Below are 22,033 nucleotides of genomic sequence, written 5' to 3'. Positions count from 1 at the left end.
GGAAGCAGAACTCTGTCTTGTTACAGTGTAAGCTACCAGTCTTCAGCATGTGGGTATGCTGCTACCAGTGTTGTGTTCGAGATTCAAGACCAAAACCAGAGCGGGGTCGAGACCGAGTCAAGGCAGAGACCAGAAAAACGCAAGTCCAATTCAAACGCATGATTGGAATTTTGTCAAATTGCCACCATAAAAAAATAGTTAATATTTCAGAAGAACTTGTGGATTCTTTAGACATTCAGAATGGTGGGAAAATGCTGAGAGAAAATAGAGAGCCACTCTACAATGTATTACTACACGAGGGCCTTCTATGCCTTCAGAGGGCTAAGGATTATAAAATAAATAAATGCAGTTTTAAAATATACATTTATTTTCATTTCTATTTAATCTGTTTAATAATAGTTCAATTATATTCTAATTATATTCTAATTTTCAATGATATTCTGATTTAATCTCTTCAGTTCCTATTGGAAAGGAAAGGATTAACACTGAAGCGAAAGAAATATCCAATCAGGATTTTTCTTTGGTAGTCTCCAGGGAGATAATTCTAGCTAAGTCAGCCATTGGCTAGGCCATCAGAAGCGAGAGAGAAGGCATCTGCCATTGAAATGTATCAGGCCAGAATTGTGCAGTGACAGTGGAATCAACCAATCACATTTTGACCTGTAATGGATGGGACTGTTTTAACAAAAATATATGGAAACAGTGCAGTAGCGAGCAATAGTTTTCCCGCGGTCTAGCTAGCTTTTGTTATAGGCTAGTTTGAAGCGGCTGCAGCAGGTGTTATCGAAAAGGATGCTGTTGCTAATTTGATAGATTTGCCCTTTTTCACTAGCAACTTCGAACAAGAAGATACGTTTCAAGGGATCAGCATCCGTGTCAAATGATCGAAAACACGGCGAGTGGAACTGTTTTATTTTTATTGCAGACCACTTGTTGTTGTTAGCTATCTCTTTGAAAATAACTTTACGTGTGTGGAACTAGGGCGGCAGGGTAGCCTAGTGGTTAGAGCATTGGACTAGAAACTGGAAGGTTGCAAGTTCAAACCCCTGAGCTGACAAGGTACAAATCTGTCGTTCTGCCCCTGAACAGGCAGTTAGGCCGTTATTGAAAATAAGAATTTGTTCTTAACTGACTTGCCTAGTTAAATAAAGGTACATTTTTAAAAAACTGTCGCATTTGAACTTTAGATCATCGGTTACTTTGTGTGCTGAACGTTTTTAAAAAAAAACATGTTTACAATGGGAAGTAATAACTGTGCATTTCGATTTGTAAAAGCTTCGCCTAATGGTTGTGTTTTTGTATTCCTGTGATTGGGACCTACTGGCTTATTACGTCAGAGTGAATGGAACTGCTTATCCGTTCACATCATGCATTGTGTGACTTCTCTCATTCTATCGGCCCTGTATGTTTTACAGAAAGTGCACTCTCCCACATGGACTGCGCTGCTATTACGGTCGCTGTCCTCTCAGCATCACAAACCTGTCACGCACATCCTGTGATGTGTCACTGTTGGGGATGTGGTGATAGTGATGGTGTGAGGCTACCGTACAGTAGGTTAGCGTAAGCCATGTGGTTGTTGTTGCTGGTAGCACTATCTGTGCGGGTTCTGTCTCTGTGTGAGTGGCAGCACGAAAGCTCAGCCTCAGGCCTGTTCGATTCAGTTGGGCGCATTAAGGTATGCTCGCTTTTCTGCTATCTTTCCCCCAACTGAAAGCCTAGGTCCAATAGCCACGGTTCGCCACCGCGCAAACATGTCTATAATAGATATAAAGACTGTTACATTTTCCCCCCATCGCCCCTTACTAATAGTGAATTAGTAGGAAGCCCAAGTTTCAATAGGCGATAAGATGTTCATGATATATTTGGCATCAAGAAGCGGTTTTACGCGCTCACTGAATGGAAGCTGATAATGATGAGTGTTTTACTCCAAGTCAAGACAGAATGTATCCGACACAGGACAAAACTGTGACCCAGACTTTGGAACCACAACACTGGCTGCTACTGTACCAATAAGGGCAAGAATTTGGGGGAAGGAAAGTCACGCGTCCTCATAAAATGGTCTGAGGCACTTCAAGAGCCTGAGTTGATTGAAACCATGTGGCACAGCAAGAGTCCAGCCGAGACTATTCTATTGGAGGAAATGGGGGGTCTGCCCACTGCCCTCTCTCTCTCGCTCTCTCGGCCGGACCAGCATACACTACCCCTGGCACGCACTTGTTTAGTGGATCCTGTATCGTTCACTTCCTGTCTGGACAATAAATACGGCTTGGGGGGGTCCAAGATGATTCCACTAGGGGGCTTCTCTTGTAATGGGTACAGTTTAGGCCTAGAGCATTTCAGGGCAAATAGTATGAAGGAGCACTCTTGACACACAAGGAACACAATGTGCTATGAAGAACCTCCAAGGGCTAGGCTAACAGAAAACACTGTACTGAGCTATTGAGCCCATCCCATAACACACATAACACCAAGACCTATAGCCTGGCACAGATGTCCTGCTCATCAATCACCCTGTTCTCCTCTGCTCCCTCGCTGACAGACACAAACCCACAGTGTCGCCCTCCCAAAGGTCACAGCCAGAAAACAATCTGAGCTATGTACCACTACAGACCTCGGGGACATGCCATCTATATCCCCCCCACCCAACCACTCACACACGAGAGGTCGACCGATTATGATTTTTCAATGCCGATACCGATTATTGGAGGACCAAAAAAGCCAATACCGATTAATCGGCCGATTTTTGCAATTATTTGCAATAATGACAATTACAACAATACTGAATGAACACTTATTTTAACTTAAAATAATACATACCAATAAAATCAATTTAGCCTCAAGTAAATAATGAAACATGTTCAATTTGGTTTAAATAATGCAAAAACAAAGTGTTGGAGAAGAAAGTAAAAGTGCAATATGTGCTATGTAAGAAAGCTAACGTTTCAGTTCCTTGCTCAGAACATGAGAACATATGAAAGCTGGTGGTTCCTTTTAACATGAGTCTTCAATATTCCCAGGTAAGAAGTTTTAGGTTGTAGTTATTATAGGAATTATAGGACTATTTCCCTCTATACCATTTGTATTTCATTAACCTTTGACTATTGGATGTTCTTATAGGCACTTTAGTATTGCCAGTGTAACAGTATAGCTTCCGTCCCTCTCCTCGCTCCTCCCTGGGCTCGAACCAGCAACACAACGAGAATTAGCGCGTGCTAACTAGCTAGCCATTTCACTTCGGTTACACTAGGCTCATCTCGGGAGTTGATAGGCTTGAAGTCATAAACAGCGCAATGCTTGACGCACAACGAAGAGCTGCGGGCAAAACGCACGAAAGTGCTGTTTGAATGAATGTTTACGCGCCTGCTTCTGCCTACCACCGCTCAGACAGATACTTAGATACTTGTATGCTCAGTCAGATTATATGCAATGCAGGACACACTAGATAATATAATCAATCAATAATATCATCAACCATGTGTAGTTAACTAGTGATTATGATTGTTTTTTATATGATAGGTTTAATGCTAGCTAGCAACTTACCTTGCCTTACTGCATTCGTGTAACAGGCAGTCTCCTTGTGGAGTGCAATGAGAGAGAGGCAGGTCGTTATTGCGTTGGACTAGTTAACTGTAAGGTTGCAAGATTGAATCCCCCGAGCTGACAAGGTGAAAATCTGTCGTTCTGCCCCTGAACCAGGCAGTTAACCCACCGTTCCATGGCAGTCATTGAAAATAAGAATGTGTTCTTAACTGACTTGCCTAGTCAAATAAAAGGTATAAAAAAATATATATTTTTTTAATCGGCAAATCGGCGCCCAAAAATACCGATTTCCGATTGTTATGAAAACTTGAAATCGGCCCTAATTAATCTTCCATTCCGATTAATTGGTCGACCTCTATCACACACGTGCATAAGCACACACATGTGCACGCACAAATACCATACACAGGCAAGCCTTTTTCCTTCAAGGTTGGCCGATAGCTACTGTAGGTGAGCAGTCAGTGTGGCCCAGATGGGCAGCCATCTTGAATTCCTGTTCCAGGAGCCATGCTCTCCACTAAAAATATCCCTGTTCCCTCAACCCAAGGCGATTCCATGGTGCTCCATTCCAGGCAGGGTCCATCTGCCTGGCTGGCAGTGGTGGACGATTACAATGCTCGAGTTACCACCGCAGGGGCATTTTCTGGTGGCCAAAACATTGACCTTGGGATGTACCTTAACAGGGATAGGCGTTAGATCCCCTAGCTTTAGCTCTGTAATCCATATTCTTTCATTTTGGAATGATTTATTCTAGCATGGCTATCAACATCAGGGAGCCCCCCAAATCCAGGGAGTCCCCCATGCAGATCAACAAAATGATCACAATCAGATTTATGGTGAAAAAATTATAATGGAAAACTACACCTGAACTTACTGCCACAATAGCAATGCAGGCTCACAGATAAACCTGTGCTGTCATGCCTGACACGATCTGACATGCATTTGACCTATGACCCATGACCCCAGGATCAAATACTACAGAGCGCTTTATCCTCATTCAAAAGATGATGATGCAACTTTTTTTTTTTGGTACAGACAGACACTCCACACATGGAAGACAAATTACTGCCTTTGACATTCCAAGGACATCAATGTTAACATGCTTGTCGATGATTTACTACAAGTGCCATCCTTCTCATTGTTTCTCTCTCACCATCTCCGTCTAGTTATATATCTCTCTCTCTCACCATCTCTGTCTAGTTATATATCTCTCTCTCTCACCATCTCTGTCTAGTTATATATCTCTCTCTCTCACCATCTCTGTCTAGTTATATATCTCTCTCTCTCACCATCTCTGTCTAGTTATATATCTCTCTCTCTCACCATCTCTGTCTAGTTATATATCTCTCTCTCTCACCATCTCTGTCTAGTTATATATCTCTCTCTCTCACCATCTCTGTCTAGTTATATATCTCTCTCTCTCACCATCTCTGTCTAGTTATCTCTCTCTCTCTCTCTCTCTCTCTCTCTCTCTCTCTCTCTCTCTCTCTCTCCCTCCCTCTCTGTCACCAACTTCTGTCTATCTCGCTCTCTTAATCTTTTCTCCCTCTCTCCCTGAAATCTGGGTGATGAGATAAGCTCTGTGCGCCGGTCAGTCCAGATATGGCCGACCAGCCGACCGTGACTGAGTACGTAACTCGGTTAATAGAATTGATAAGGTTCAGCTGCAGCTCAGTATTTAAGGACGACACTCAAATAGTATCCTCCTAAATTTAGCATCCTCTTCAGTGGGTCTTTAATGGTTGTTTACGTGACGGCATCACGAGGGGCTTACGACATTAAGCATTACAGCGATATCAAAAGCTTTGACACACTGGGTTCAGATCAGTGCAATGTTGAAGGGGACTCCAGCTTTGCCTATAGGCTATGTGTGACTAATTCATGAGTGACACCCGACCATTACTAAGCAATTTCGCGTCGGTGACAATTTGTGCAGCCATGACATTCTGATTTAAAGCATGTATGAAGTCAGTTGAATGTAGCGCCATAGCCGGCTAGGACAAAGGCAAAGTCAGTGGCGGAGGAGAGGAGTAGAGAGGAGATGAGGATGAGAGAAGAGGAGACGTGGCGCTCGGAGGATGGCCTGAACGCGGGTAATATAGGAACCATGTGACCTGCTCACACAGCAGACACCATGATGCAGCACAAAATCACAGCACATAGCTTGAGGTGGTATTGTTGGTTTGTGTGTGTGTGTGGGGTGGGTTACTGCAGAGAGAGAGAGAGAGAGAGAGGCCTATTTGTGCTAACTGTTTGTGTATACCAGCGTGGAACAACAAGGCCTGGAATAACCATTCAGGATAACCTTTGAGTCGGCATTTCTTTAGCAGCATTGGTGGTGTAAAAACACTGGCATATGCCCAGCAGGTTTAACACTTTCAGGGATAGGAATGCATAACTATTTTAACTGAACATAGTACACATCCTAACTCCATGAACCTCTAGGATGAAGACAGTTAATTTAGAAGTGCCTGTGTCTGAATGCTAAACGTGGCTTTCTCTCCTCATCTCCTTTCCTCATGTCCTCTGAGGAAGAAGGCCAAAAGCCGAAACGTAACAAACCTGTAACTTTGAATAAGCTTCTTTTTTTCTTTTTTTTTACTTCCATTGTGCTTCAAGAGTTGCAGAATCTCCTCTCTAGTTCAGACTGTTCCTTAATTCATGCAATTTGTTCGGAGAGCGAGGTAGGGGCAGTGCTCCCTTCCCTCATCTCCTCTGACGAAAGAAACAGGACAGATGAATTTGCATTTTTTAAGCTAATTTCCTGCAGTTCTACACATATTGTCATGATTTTACTTATGCAAAAATATAAAACAAAGGCATGTGATATATCAAACATTTTAATATAATTATTGTCAACCTAAAATAAATATTGTCATATAATTATAAATACAGTTTATATGGGTTTTATACACATTTCTGTATAAATAGCTTCTAAAATATATGTAAACAGGCCATAAATATATATATATATATATATATATATAAATATATATTTATGGCCTGTTTACATATATTTTAGAAGCTATTTATACAGAAAATGTGTATAAATATATATATTATTGGAAAGCTGAGAGTTCTATTATATGATACAATATCAGTACTTGTTTCATTTACAACTTGTCTAAGTCCTTTCATCTACTGATTTCAGCCAGTGTAATGGCTGTGGATTGACTGCATTGTTTGAACGGGATGTTGGCATATCGGCAGTTAATTTGAACAATTTCTGGAATCATTCCTCTAAAACTGACTGGCTAGATAGCTAACAAACATACAGAGCAGATCAATTCTTCAAATTCGTTATTTAACAAAATATTTTATCACAGCACTGGCAAACCCTGGTTGACCAACTCCCTGACCTTGATGCCATCATAAGGTTCATGTCCATTCTAGTATTGCAATTCCTAATTCTATGGGGGCTACCTCCAGGGGGGGGGGGGGGGGGGTACGCCAGTGGGTGTCGCTCTGCCTGTTGACAGCTAGCCATCCTCACAAGAACAGCTTTCAAAGCCGAGCATCATCACATTGTGATCTTACAAACTGTCCACACCTCCCCGTCCACACAGACACACTACCGCTATGGCCAACAGTCCATTCATAACCAAGACATAGCTGCCCCTCTAAAGATGGCTGCGTCTCAAACTTAACAAGGCAGCTAAGGACATGACATTGCAGTCCGGAGAAAACACTTTGATTCTATAGGCTGAGGCATTTGTTTGGACTCCCACTTTGTCGCTGCATATTATCAGAAAATAGGGGAAAGGGCTGTGGGATGTTACTTCATCTGTTCCAGATCACACTGTGTAATGCTGCTATAACACATGTGCACAGACACACACGCGCACGCACACACACACGTGCACTCACAGATACACACACACACACACACCAAAAACATATCTCCTGTCATAACAAAATATCTCATTTGTTTTCAAATTTGAGCCAGATCGGCCCCTTGTCATTGGTTTCATGCCTGAACGGCCAGCCAGACAGGCATCTTGTGTCACACTCAGGCTGGTGCCCAAAAGCACAGTGCTCCTTGCCAGGGACTTCGTGGAGTGTTGTCGCATATCATTCTGGCACATTATTAGTCATAGCCTACACTGAGAGATTGTGTTGTTGTTTGTTTCTGGTATTAATATCTGGCTAATGTCAATTTAATTAGGATTACATAATACACAAAGGTCCTGTTTTGTATTCATTTTATGACAATTGTCTAATCATATTAAATGATGGAATAAACCCTATTTGTCCCTTAAAGTAGTCCAAAGAGATAAGGTAGGCTATGTCTCATTGGGCAGAATACTGCATACCTTTTCTGTACAACGATAAATCAATGAACCCTCCATTGCCTTTCAAGTCGACGCACACTGCGCTGAGGGCTACGGTCTACAGTGGCCATCGAGAAGCGTCTATGTCCCATAACTGACCCGTGCCCCCGACAAAGTAAACACACGTTCGGTAGGAGAAAACGAACCTGCGCTATATTACCTTTTTCTTCTGGCATTGTCGCGCTGTCAGTGTCCCTTTTTCAACTGTCAACCCCTTTTACAAAACGAAGAGCGGTGTTTCTTATCCTAATATCCAAGTTCTTCCTGCCGTTGCGCGGTGTTGTAGTACATCCTCCAAAACGTCTTGTTTTCTAACGCGCGGCGTCCGGTGCGGCACGCTCGAAAAGGAGCGAGAAAGCTGCGGTCAACAGTCGGTTATCTTTGGGATGAGCGGCAGCAGGTCATACGATTCCCGAAAGCCTCTCTCGGGTACGAGGGCTGAGTTCTTGTTGAGCTATTGCAGCTATCTAATATAAATAGAATCTTCTAGAAGTTCCAGTCCTAATAAAAACAATGACACCACCTCTCGGGAATCTCTGACAGGGCGTTTACCGCACCAGACCACTGGAAGCATAGAGATGCGTGTGCTTAGGAATATGGATGCGCCTTCTTGTGCGGTGGACTGAGGTGTCTTCCAGTTGATCATAAAAACGGCATAAAACGTGGAGTAATTTAATTGAACTCATCTCATTTGTAATAACCTTGATAAAAACGCAAGTGTTATATCATATGTTCTCTTGAGCAAGTGCACAATGAATGTCAGACAGTGCCTCTGTAAAGGGCAGGGAACACTTGCTAGTGGTGCTTTTTTTCCCCCTCTCCCAGTGATCTCAATAATGAATGTCTTCAGTAGCAGTAAACTGCACACATATCTCAGTGCACAGGAATTGGGATAAAAGGGTCAGGAGTGGAGAGGGCCACACATTTTATTAGGCTACTGGTAACCTATTTAATGATAAACACCATTATTATAATCACCATCATCTCAAGTTATGTAATGTTAGCTCATTATAGTAGCATAACTGTAACAGACAGTAGATTCCAGTACGACTATGTACTGGAATCAGACAGTAGATTCCAGACTTTCACGGACGTAGCCTGTTCATTTCTTGCCTGGAAACCTGGATCGTGGGTTGTGTTGACGGTAATTACATCATCAATGCCACCTATCACTGCTCAAGCAGCATTAGGCTATATATTTGCCAAGCGGACACAGTGAGAATGGCCTACTACCGAACATAACTTCTGACAGCATTGACGGTCATAAGCATTCGAAAAGACTTCACCATTTGAAACTCACGCTTCTTTGAGACTTCGGCGAGTATTACAACAAGCTCTCAGAGTCTCACGTCAGAAATGAGACGTTCATCCATGTCTCTCAAACGTCCAGCAGAAATAAAAATCATGAAACTCATGTCAATTTGGTGAGCGCATATGTTCTGTGAAAATCAGGAAATCGTGTAGAAAGGCATCATAGTTATATAATAATGACAAAGTATATATTTTGCTTAGATGTGCTAAATCTAAACATTGTACCAAATTATTCATCTTCGTTTCTCCTTCAAGTACCATGTCGCAATGCGCCGTGTCGGTAGGAAACAGAAATATTAAAGACAGGAGGAGATAGGAATTCCATTGGGCAAAGAATGGAGAAACTTCCCACCCAACTAAGCTAATCGTCACGCAATCCGATTCTAGTGGAGTTTCCGACCTCCTCAAAATGATATTTGTGTGAAAGCAACGTCACTCTGCTCTCGCTCTGGGCAGAGACGCCGATTATAGCTAGGTGGCAGTTGGAACTCTGTGAGATAGACTCCTAAATTAATACTGCAGTTTGTTTGGGTGATTTTACAGCTAGCTAGCTACTTCACATGCTAATATTGACGTTGGTATTATTGTGTATACTTATGTTTCGTAGCTAGCTACCTAGCTAGCCAGCCAGCCAGGCAGCCAGGCAGCCAGCCAGCCCAGGGAGAGAGAGAACATTGTATTGTGGGTCGACTTGAGCTGCAACAGATTTCCCAAAATGATTTTCACATCTTTGTTAATCCCCCAGATATATATGTTTGTACATACTGTATATATAACATATATATTTAAAAAAATATATATTTTCCTTTATTATTTTCCCCTTCTCCCGTAATTGGAGTAAACTAATGGAGAACAACACTTAGGCTTCTACTTCCAAAGTAGAAATCTGCAGAGCTGGGATGGTTGTATCCCCCATATATATAAATAACATTCAATTGGTTGCAAGAATTTTATAACCATGTGCCAATTTTATAATCATGTGCCAACTATTTTGCAATCTATATGGCACAGCTGTCAATTGTTTGGTCCTTTAATGAAGCTGGTATACTTCTTTATTTTCACAATTTTCTTTAACCAATTTTGGTCTTTAATGCAGGGTTGACGGACAAGTTCCTTACTTTCTCCTCCTTCCACTTGCCTCTTCCATTTTTGTGGTAATGCTGAAATTAGTTGGTTGTAAATTTGGGTAGAGCAGACATTTCCATATATTTTTGTTAGCTGCATCTGTGACATAACTCCACCAATCCTATTTATGATATAATTTACAAAGATTATACCGTTTTTATTTTTTTCTCCAAAAATAATGGAAAAAGGAGACATTTATGAAGTGCCAAACTTCTCCCACGTTCTGGTGTCTCGTTTAATTAAAACACCGCTACTGATTTGGAAAGATCAACATTATTACTCGCTCTCTGCCTGTCTGTCTGTGTCACTCATTCGTCAATGTCATATTGACGTGGCATAATGTCATATTGTCATATTCGTCAATCTCATATTCATGAAATAGTCTGTCTTTCTCTTTGCATAGTTTTTTTTCTCTCTCTCCCATCTCTGCTCGTCCTGGTCTCTGGTCATCTCTCTCGTTCTCTCGCTCTCTATTTCTCTGTCTCTCCTTCTCTCTCTCATGAATGATGTCAAACAGTGCTTTGTCACTATTGAGGGATGAGCTTCCCAAGGACTGGACTGGGACAAAATGGAGGACACTACAATCTATTCTACCACCTCTGTCTTGGTATAACTTTCAACCCCCAAACCTTGCACATTCCTTTCTACTGACATCTAACTGCATATATTGAGTGTTTGTCTGTTAAGCATTGTAACTAGAGTTGCAGGCAGCTATTAATCAAGCTGGTCAATAAACTTGAAGAGGATGACTAGAGCCATCTGCTATCGGTAATCCAACTACATCACAACACTAGAGTGTAAGATGTAAACAACAACATTCACACAACACAGCTTTGCACAGGCATAAAATGTAACACATTTGGTTGTCCTCATTCCCCACATGTGCCTGCAACATGTAGACAACAGGGAAGCAATTCTATAGTCATTGTGCGCATGACATACAAATACTTCACCATGGAGAGGAGATAATGTGTTAACAACAACAAACAGAGGATTATTATTCATCCATCCAACCCTGTCCGTCCGTCCGTCCAACCGCCTACCCGCCCGCCCGCCTGCCCGCCTGTACTCAAACAGGAGGGTTCACCTAATGCTAATGATGATGTTATTGGACCATATCCATCTAGCAGGCCTCTCTACAACAATGGGTACTTCCACAGCTCCATCCTTGTAGCCTCATTAGGCTGGAGACCACTGATGATCATAACATATTTCCCGACTCAAGGACCTTAAAGGCCCAGGGTTTAACATTCCAGTAGCACAACAAACAAAAAAACATTGAATAATGTAAATTGTATACGTAAAGTAGTTCTGTAGGGGAAATCGTTAGTAATGTAATGAATCATCTGCTGTGCAGCACTATTCATCTCTCTCGTTCTCCCTCTCCCTCACTCACTGTTGCACTGAGACGGCTGCAGGAGAGCATAACAGAGTGGAGGCGGAATAGGAGGAAGAGAGGAGGGAAGCGTAGCTATGTGAGATTGAGATTCCGTCTACAAAGACATTGTGTTTCTTATATTGTACAATTCCACGGAAATGCAACAATGTTGGCTCGAAACCAACATCATTTCTGTTTCGATTTGCAAATCTTCCAATAACCCGGGTCTTCCTTTCCTGTGGCGGTCCTCATGAGAGCCAGTTTTATCATAGCGCATGATGGTTTTTGCGACTGCACTTGAAGAAACTTTTGAAGTTCTTGAAATGTTCCAGATTGACTGACCTTCATGTCTTAAAGTTATGATGGACTGTTGTTTCTCTTTGCTTATATGAGCTGATCTTGCCATAATATGGACTTGGTATTTTACCAAATAGGGCTATCTTCTGTAAACCATCCCTGAAAAGCATTAAGAAGGAAAGAAATTCCACAAATGAACTTTTAACAAGGCCCACCTGTTAATTGAAATGCAAGCTGGTTGAGATAATGCCAAGAGTGTGCAAAGCTGTCATCAAGGCAAAGGGTGGCTACTTTGAAGAATCTCAAATATAAAATATATTTAGATTTCTTTAACACATTTTTGGTTACTACATGATTCCATGTGTGTTATTTCATAGTTCTGATGTCTTCACTATTATTCTACAATGTAGAAAATAGTTAAAAAAATAAAGAAAAACCCTTGAATGAGTAGATGTGTCCAAACTTTTGACTGGTACTGTAAATATTAGATTGAGCAGTGTCGGCATTGACTAAAATACAGTAGAATAGAATACAGTTATTACATATGAAATGAGTAAAGCAGTATGTCAACATTATTTTAACATTATTAAAGTGACTAGTGTTCCCTTATTAGAGTGGCCAGTGATTCCAAGTCTATGTATATAGGGCAGCAGCCTCTAAGGTGCAGGGTTAGAAGCAGGCTAGTGATGGCTTTTTAACAGTCTGATGGCCTTGAGATAGAAGCTGTTTTTCAGTCTCTCGGTCCCAGCTTTGATGCACCTGTACTGACCTCGCCTTCTGGATGATAGTGAGGTGAACAAGCCGTGGCTCGGGTGGTTGATGTCCTTGATGATCTTTATGGCCTTCCTGTGACATCGGGTGGTGTAGGTGTCCTGGAGGGCAGGTAGTTTGCCCCCGGTGATGCGTTGGGCAGACGGCACCACCCTCTGGAGAGCCCTGCGGTTGCAGGCGGTGCAGTTGCCCTACCAGCCGGTGATACAGCCCGACAGGATGATCTCAATTGTGTATCTGTAAAAGTTTGTGAGGGTTTTATGGGCAAAGCCAAATTTCTTCAGCCTCCTGAGGTTGAAGAGGCTCTGTTGTGCCTTCTTCACCACACTGTCTGTGTGGGTGGACCATTTCAGATTGTCAGTGATGTGTACGCCGAGGAACTTGAAGCTTTCTAACTTCTCCACTCTGGTCCCGTCGATGTGGATGGGGGCGTGCTCTCTCTGCTGTTTCCTGAAGTCTACAATCAGCTCCTTTGTTTTGTTGACATTGAGCGAGAGGTTATTTTCCTGGCACCACTCTCCCAGGGCCCTCACTTCCTCCCTGTAGACTGTCTCGTCGTTGTTGGTAATCAGGCTTACTACTGTATTGTAGTCTGCAAACCTGATGATTGAGTTTGAGGCGTGTGTGGCCACGCTGTCAAGGGTGAACAGGGAGCACAGGAGGGGGCTGAGCACGCACCCTTGTGGGGCCACCGTGTTGAGGATCAGTGAGATGGACGTGTTGTTTCCTACCTTCACCCCCTGGGAGCGGCCCGTCAGAAAGTCCAGGACCCAGTTGCACAGGGCGGGGCTCAGACCCAGGGCCTTGAGCTTAATGACGAGTTCGGAGGGTACTATGGTGTTGAAGGCTGAGCTGTAGTCAACGAACAGCAGTCTTACATAGGTATTCCTCTTGTCCAGATGGGATAGGGCAGTGTGCAGTGTGTACGCCATAATAGGAATACAGGTCACCAGAACATTCTCTCTATCCTCTCCCCTTAACCTTGACCTCACACTTACCCCTCATATTCCACGTGCACAATCAGTTGATTCTGATGCAAATCATGCACACGATTAATCAGTGGTGTCCCACTGGAGTAATTCATACGGCACATCGCAGGGTCATAAAACAGGCTGTTAATGCAGGAATGCATGGAAACCACAGTGTACAACGTGATGGACCCGACCAGTTATCATAACAAGCCCACTTCAAAAGGATCCAGGCGGTGATGTATGCCCATATAACTCATGGAGATCCTGGGATTGAGAGATACTGGGATGGGGAACGGTTATGGATGAGTACCGAGCCCATAGGGGTGATTCAATCCACACACATAATGTGAGCTCTAGTGCTCGAGAGAGAGAGTGTGTGTGTGTGTGTGTGTGTATATGTGTGTGAACCAGGGATGGGGATATGCAATGCACCACCAACCCCACTCAAATTCTAACCCCTCTCCTAGGCCCTCTGGTCATACAGAACTGAACCAAATACCAGCAGGGAGAGGAGAGAGGGATGAGGGGGTGAAGAGGGCACCTTGAGCTAAGAGGGACCCTGGTATTAAAGACGTTCACCTGAAACAGATGCTGGAGAGCGGGGAGGGGTGAGTGATTGGGTGAGTAGGTGAGTGGAAGAATCTGGGTCGAGAGTCTAGCATCTTACCTTGTGATAGCCAGAGGTAGGCTTTAAGAAGGATGGCCAAAGTACTACTTAACTTAAAAACTCTTCTATATCTCAGGGCGGTCTTTCAGGACTCTGTGTGCAGTCACTGTAGCCTACTCCCTTCTCAATGCACAGCTTGTGAGGAGAGAAAAGGAGAAAGGGGGCTAGTTTGTTATTGTGAGCGGGTATGTTAAAACCGCACGCACACATGAAATGGGCAGAAAAATGAGTAACTCCCTGAGAGAAACGGGTTGCTAAGAGAAGTTGACATTGCCAGCAAGGGATTCAAAAGGACATAATAACTCCATAATTATTTCCCCGTGGCAACGGGAGTTCAGTTAAATTGTATCAGAATATCAAACTGTCTCATTTACCCACTATGGTTGTTCATAAAGGCCAATGTTATTCATGACTATTTACTAAATTATTGGAGAGAAGGAAGAGAGAGAGAGAGCAAGAAAGCGATGATGAATATAGCTGATGATGTAGCGATTTCTTATATTCCCTTATCCATTTTCTAGACTGCAAACATCTGAAAGAGCCAGTACTCTGTGCGTGAGAAAGTACAGTATAGCATACGGTTTATTACAGTTTGCACACACACACACACACACACACACACACACACACACACACACACACACACGTTATAGTGTTGGGTGCTTCTGAAGCCCAGTAAGAGTGTGGAGTCCAAATCAATAAGCTGGAGAGCCAATAGGAATAATTAATATCCAAGGCCAAACCCCATTCCCACTGTGTAGAGACTCAAGCCCACACATACAAACTACAGGTCAGGTTGGTATAGTAACATTGTGGATGCAGTAGTGGAGGAATGACCATCAACAGAAACTTGTTGTGCGTGTGTGTTTGCCCGCTTGCCTAAACTGATGCTCCACGGTGGTGGGAGAAAGAGGATAAATGGGGGGGGGGGGGGGGTTGCCATGGGTGATGGGGATGGAGGGATGGAGCGTGCCAGAGGAGGAGGAGTGCAGACAGTTCTGTACACAGTGAGCAAGAGAATGTTCTGGACTGACTGAGCTTTTCTCCCTCTCTATTTTTTCTCCCTGTTCCTATATTTCCAAGTTGGCATTTACACTCTAGAACTATGGACCAGTGAATTTTAACAGATTCACTTCGAGACAGTTAGGGCCAACATTGCGCAGTCTTGTTCTTTAATATCTAAAAGGGGGGTTGTTAAGCAGTTGTAAGATCTAAAATACAGGTCTTACATATGACCTCAGTGTGACGCTGTGACCTGTGACGCAATGAGCACCACCTGGCGACAGGGAAATGGGCAGTGCCAAAAGAGTTTCAAATGAGTCCACGTTCCACTGAGAGGTGCGAGAAGAGTCCAAACGCTGACGGAGAGACACTCTCGGGCTTAGGGAGGAGAAGAAGAGGAGGATGTCAGACACTGCCTTCCCTGTACATTCAGCAGGCCATCCACCATCTTGACCCACTTTGCCACTCCGAATACGCCAGAGAGAGTGTGTGGGTGTGTGCTACTGTACAAGGGGAACATGGGGAAACCCTGCAGTGAACCCACACCATCGAAATACACAACCTAAATCTGCCATAAGGAGATACACAACAAAAAAAGGATAAAAGAGGAGACTTCACAGCCTGGAAACACATATATACACACACACACACACACACACACACACACACACACACACACACACTCTCTCTCTCTCTCTCTCTGCTAAGTCAACCCCCCAACACGACACTGCTGCTAGCCTGATGTAAAGGATTAACTGAGCGGCAGCAGAGCTTCACCATCTAGTCATCTATTAGCCACTGCACCCCCACTGCCAGCTAATGGCAACCTGATCTCCCATAGTCTCCCAGTCATAGCACAAAATCACAAAGTCATTTCAAAGCACAAGCTCTGTTGAGCCACTTTTGGGCTATATTTTTTACTTCTGTACTAATACAGGGATCCGACTGTGATTTGGATATGTTAATCCGGTTAATTTGTTCATTCAGAGGGGACTAGGAATGTTCTGGAAGAAAGGGTTCAGTTTGGGTTGTTGCTGACACAGCAGATCGGTGCAATAAGCTAGCTTGGAGCTAACTCATCGATAGTCAAACACTGTTGGGTGAGAGGCTGAGGCTGCCAGGCTGTGTAGAAAACAGCACCCTATTCCCTACATATTCCACAACTTTTAAGTGTGCCATTTGGGACATAGCCTCTGTTCTGCTGTAGGGGTTTGATCTCCCTCCTCCAGAGATAGAGACACGAGAATTTTGTTTACATCCCTGTTAGTGAGCATTTCTCGATTGCCAAGATAATCTATCCACCTGACTGGTGTGGCATATCAAGAAGCTGATTTAAACAGCATGATCATTACACCGGTGCACCTTGTGCTGAGGACAATAAAAGGCTACTCTAAAATGTGCAATTTTTTTCACACAACACAATGTCACAGATGTCTCAAATTTTGAGGGAGCGTGCAATTGGCCTGCTGACTGCAGGAATGTCCACCAGAGCTGTTGCCAGATCATTTAATGTTAATTTCTCTACCATAAGCCGAGAAATGGGCAGTATGTCCAACTGGCCCCTTAACCGCAGACCACGTGTAACCACGCCAGCCCAGGACCTCCACATCCGTCTACTTCACCTGCGGGATCGTCTGAGGGGTGGTGGGTCAGGGTGCTTAGGAGTATTTCTATTTGTAATAAAGCCCCTTTTGTGGGGGAAAATGCGGATGCCCTCCCAGGCCCACCCAATTGCTGCATGTTACATTTATATCATCATACTAGTCTAACTCTCTACAGTAAGTTGAGATCCCGACTGAGTTCACCTATGTCGCTTATGCATGGAACCGGCCCTGGCCACACGAAACACGCACACACACATATACAAAAATGCATTGATGAATAATTCAGAAAACCTCATTGATTTTCAGTCTCTGTCTCTGTGGTAACCTGAGCAAGGTCTAAAAGAGCAAAATTAGCTGTCCAGTCAAGTGACTATCCACACTGATGGACTTCTATCTCAAACAACATGTTCTCCTTACCGCTTAACCTTTTACTGCAGTGGGCCAAACAAATATACATTGAAAAGTATACACCCCACACACATGGTTATGGGCTTAAAAAAGAAGACGCCTGAACCATGTCAGATATAGGTGAAAACATATTCAATTTTGAGTTTGCATCTTTATATATTACACTTTCCAAGATTGTGCAAAGTTGTCATCAAGGCAAAGGGTGACTACTTCGAAGAATCTCAAATCTAAAATATTTTTGTTGACTACATGATTCCATATGTGTTATTTCATAGTTTTGATGTCTTCGCTATTATTCTACAATGTAGAAAATAATTGTTTCTTTTAAATATGAAAAACCCTAAAATGAGTAGGTATGTCTAAACTTTTGACTGGTACTGTACATCACAGAAGGTGGAAATATAACAAAACCGTTTGACAAAGACACATCAGAGTTTCTGTGGCTTTTTTGAAACAATGTTTACTAATTATGAGAATATTAATAACATTCCACCCATGAGGCCACTAGGTCCTTTTACTGCAAGAAAGGGCTACAGCACTCTCTCTCTCTCTCTCTCTCTCTCTCTCTCTCTCTCTCTCTCTCTCTCTCTCTCTCTCTCTCTCATGTTCAACATTAAAGACTTGAGGAAGTTGGAATACCTTATTGCAGTATCAAGACTAATGGGTTATTATTCTCTCTTGGTGCGTTTCTGTTGTTGCTGTACTTGACCTTGGTAAAACCCGTAACATTTATAATTCAAATTACAGGGTCTACCAAGATCATTTAGTCAAGATGAAATCACATTTCCAGAGGAAGGAACTGCCCAACATCATGACGACTGAGGGCCTTTACGTTACTATGGCAACGGGCCTTCAAAAACCACAAACACCAAACGCCTTAATAATGACCTAGCTGCCATTTTGCACAAGGCTGCTGAATTCCTGTGTCACTGTGTCTCAGAGGAGAAGAGGTCCCTGTTCCAGGTGTCACATGCCACTGTGACATTCCCCATCTGTTCCTCACACGCAGTGCTAACATGCCTGACATGTCCGGCCATAAAAACAACCTGTACCTGAGGACATGCTAGCTAGTTAGCAGTTAGTTTTTTCTTCAGAGCTAACATTCCAACCTCTGAAAGGGTGCTAGCTAAGCCTGGTACCAGATCTGTTTGTTCTTTTGCCAACTTTATCGTTATTGTCAAGCCAAACATGCATGACAATTACATTTGTCAAGAAAGCAGAAACAGACTGACACCCAGGCTAGATGTTAGCTAGTTAGGTCAACCCCAACCACTGACATTCTGATTCTAGTGATAGAAATGACATGCCGACTGGACTGACATCACTTATAATGTTCTCTTTGAAGTTAGAACACAAAGTCCTGAACACAGTATTGATGTCGCAAATGTGAATGTGTTGTCTTGGTGAAGAGACCTTCACGGTTGAAAAGCTATATTGTCTCAGTATGTGAACTGAAGGCATTAACTTCACTTTTGGGGGGAGCAATATTGGGTAGTGGAGTTTTTTGTTTGGTTGTTAATGCCTTGGAACAGATTGTTCAAGCACCACGTAACATTTTGGCTGTGTATTGCCCCTTTTTGGAGTGCAAATTTCAATTTGAAGGAATTGCTAGTCGTCATGAACATAATAAAACACTTGGGAACAGTAATACGGATTTATTTTACTTTCTCCATATAATTCATGCTTTTCCTAGCAGTGCTAACCTTTATATGCAGCCTACATATTGCAGAAAAATGTATTTCCTGCCAAAGGCAAAGTGTTCATCTATGAAAGAAACTATTGAAGTCTGGAAGAAATTATAGGCTATATCACACAGGTGATGTAAGGGATTCTTTGGAAAATTGGACAGACAGCTACTGTGAAATACACACATGTAGACGCCTAGACGGCTACGCTAGATACAGGATGGAGCTGCGTTGATAAAGGCAAAAATAAAGGATCAACCTATTTCTCTGGCACGATTTGTGTCTGCCTATGTCTGGTTCATAAAACACACAGGCTGTGAGAAGGGGTTAGATATATCAGGGTTGAATGGATTTTTTGTAGTTATGTATAATGCTCTCTGAAGAACCTGAGTCTCGAATGGTGTGTACGTGTTTACTCATGTGTGTGTGTGCATATTAGCCAATCCTAATGAAATCTGTCTGAATATGTTCTGTTCTGAGCCGTTACCAAACCCTCTCTCCACTTCTAGACACTTACTTAATGGGTACACTTACTTACGCAACTTGAAATAAATAAAAAAACATTGGCATTTTTGTTTTTCATTACAATAGCTTCTATTCCAGGGGTACGACCTTGAGATATAAAGACGAAATTGACTGTAGCACTAGGATATCAAAAGGCCATCCAGAGACCATTTTCGCCATGAAACACTGTATTGTCTTCAATTACCTGATGATTATTGCAGATATCCCCCTTGTGACACACACACGGCCTCGCATTGAAAGCTGAAAGAACATGATCAAATGCCCTCGTAAAGTTGACTTTTGTTACAGTAACTTGCAGAGGTATGAGGATATATTATAGTAAGTTCCCTCTGGAGAAAGGAACGACAGAAATAGTATATTTTCTATGATTTCCCATATATCTGTGATGTGATTCAGGAAACTCTGTGTGAAATCAAAAATGACTCAGAATGAACTGTCTAGACACCCAAGACCTTGAAATGTGAAATTGGACTGGAGAGAACATTGCGCCACTACTGTGCAGTACATTGAGTACAGCACAATCACATCAGAAGGTTATCCAACACAATGGCTCTTGCTTTTCAATCAACCAAACAAATGTATTTATAAAGCCCTTTTTACATCAGATGTCACAAAGTGCTATACAGAAACCCAGCCTAGAACCCCAATCAGCAAGCAATGCAGATGTAGAAGCTTTTGTTAAAAGCTATTAAAACCTTCCCCAACCAGAAACCGTGGATTGATGGCAGCATTCGGGCAAAACTGAAAGCACGAACCACTGCTTTTAATCAGGGCAAGGTGACTGGAAACATGACCGAATACAAACAGTGTAGCTATTCCCTCCGCAAGGCCATCAAACAAGCTAAGAGTCAGTATAGAGACAAATTAGAGTCACAATTCAACGGCTCAGACACGAGAGGTATGTGGCAGGGTCTAGTCAATCACGGACTACAAAAAGAAAACCAACCCCGTCGCGGACCACGTTGTCTTGCTCACAGACTTTCTAAACAACTTCTTTGCTCGCTTTGAGGACAATACAGCGCCACCGACACGGCCTGCAGGCTCTCCTTCACTGCAGCCAACGTGAGTAAAACATTTAAACGCTTTAACCCTTGCAAGGCCGCCGGCCCAGACGGCATCCCTAGCCACGTTCTCAGAGCATGCGCAGACCAGCTGGCTGGTGTGTTTACGGACATATTCAATCAATCCTTATCCCAGTCTGCTGTTCCCACATGCTTCAAGAGGGCCACCATTGTTCCTGTTCCCAAGAAAGCTAACGTAACTGAGCTAAATGACTATCTCCCCATAGAGCTCCCTTCTGTCATCATGAAGTGCTTTGAGAGACTAGTCAAGGACCATATCACCTCCACCCTACCTGACACCCTAGAGCCACTCCAATTTGCTTACCGCCCCAATAGGTCCACAGACGACGCAATCGCAATCACACTGCACACTGCCTTAACCCATCTGAACTAGAGGTCGACCGATTAATCGGAATGGCCGATTAATTAGGGCAGATTTCAAGTTTTCATAACAATTGGAAATCGGTATTTTTGGGCGCCGAATTGCCAATTTTTAAAAATTTTAATTGTAATTTTTATATCTTTATTTAACTAGGCAAGTAAGTTATGAACACATTCTTATTTTCAATGACGGCCTAGGAACGGTGGGTAAACTGCCTTGTTCAGGGACAGAACCACAGATTTTCACCTTGTCAGCTCGGGGGATCCAATCTTGAAACCTTACAGTTAACTAGCCCAACGCAATAACGACCTGCCTCGCTCTCATTGCACTCCACAAGGAGACTGCCTGTTACAAAAATGTAGTAAGCCAAGGTAAGTTGCTAGCTAGCATTAAACTTATTTTATAAAAAACAATCAATCATAATCACTAGTTAACTACACATGGTTGATGATATTACTAGATATTATCTAGCGTGTCCTGCGTTGCATATAATCTGACTGAGCATACAAGCATACAAGTATCTAAGTATCTGACTGAGCAGTGGTAGGCAGAAGCAGGCGCGGAAACATTAATTCAAACAGCACTTTAGAGCGTTTTGCCAGCAGCTCTTCGTTGTGCGTCAAGCATTGCGCTGTTTATGACTTCAAGCCTATCAACTCCCGAGATGAGGCTTGTGTAACCGAAGTGAAATGGCTAGCTAGTTAGCGCACGCTAATTGTCATTGTGTTGCTGGTTCGAGCCCAGGGAGGAGCGAGGAGAGGCACGGAAGCTATACTGTTACACTGGCAATACTAAAGTGCCTATAAGAACATCCAATAGTCAAAGGTTAATGAAATACAAATGGTATAGAGGGAAATAGTCCTATAATTCCTATAATAACTACAACCTAAAACCTCTTACCTGGGAATATTGAAGACTCATGTTAAAAGGAATCACCAGCTTTCATATGTTCTCATGTTCTGAGCAAGGAACTGA

The 22,033-nt window shown here is 42.9% G+C and overlaps 1 protein-coding gene across 7 annotated transcripts in view; it reads right to left on the bottom strand.

Annotated features, from left to right (window-relative positions):
• LOC115138200 (actin-binding LIM protein 2-like) overlaps positions 1-22,033 on the bottom strand; it is a 106,898-nt gene that overhangs the window by 64,546 nt on the left and 20,319 nt on the right. For 3 of the 7 annotated variants that reach the window (XM_029674794.2, XM_029674795.2, XM_065025549.1), the window contains exon 1: positions 8,032-8,608. The exons of 1 other annotated variant lie outside the window; for it this stretch is intronic. In XM_029674794.2, the coding sequence (XP_029530654.2) occupies positions 8,032-8,047 (16 nt within the window). In that variant the 5' untranslated portion in view covers positions 8,048-8,608. Of the gene's footprint in view, positions 1-8,031; positions 8,609-22,033 lie in introns of those variants that run through there. 3 more of the 7 variants (XM_065025550.1, XM_065025551.1, XM_065025552.1) reach the window with 2 other exon arrangements.

The sequence above is a fragment of the Oncorhynchus nerka genome, linkage group LG12, assembly GCF_034236695.1.
Source record: "Oncorhynchus nerka isolate Pitt River linkage group LG12, Oner_Uvic_2.0, whole genome shotgun sequence".
NCBI lineage: Eukaryota > Metazoa > Chordata > Actinopteri > Salmoniformes > Salmonidae > Oncorhynchus > Oncorhynchus nerka.
Note: the sequence above shows the minus strand (reverse complement) of the source record. Positions and strands in the feature narration are given on the sequence as shown.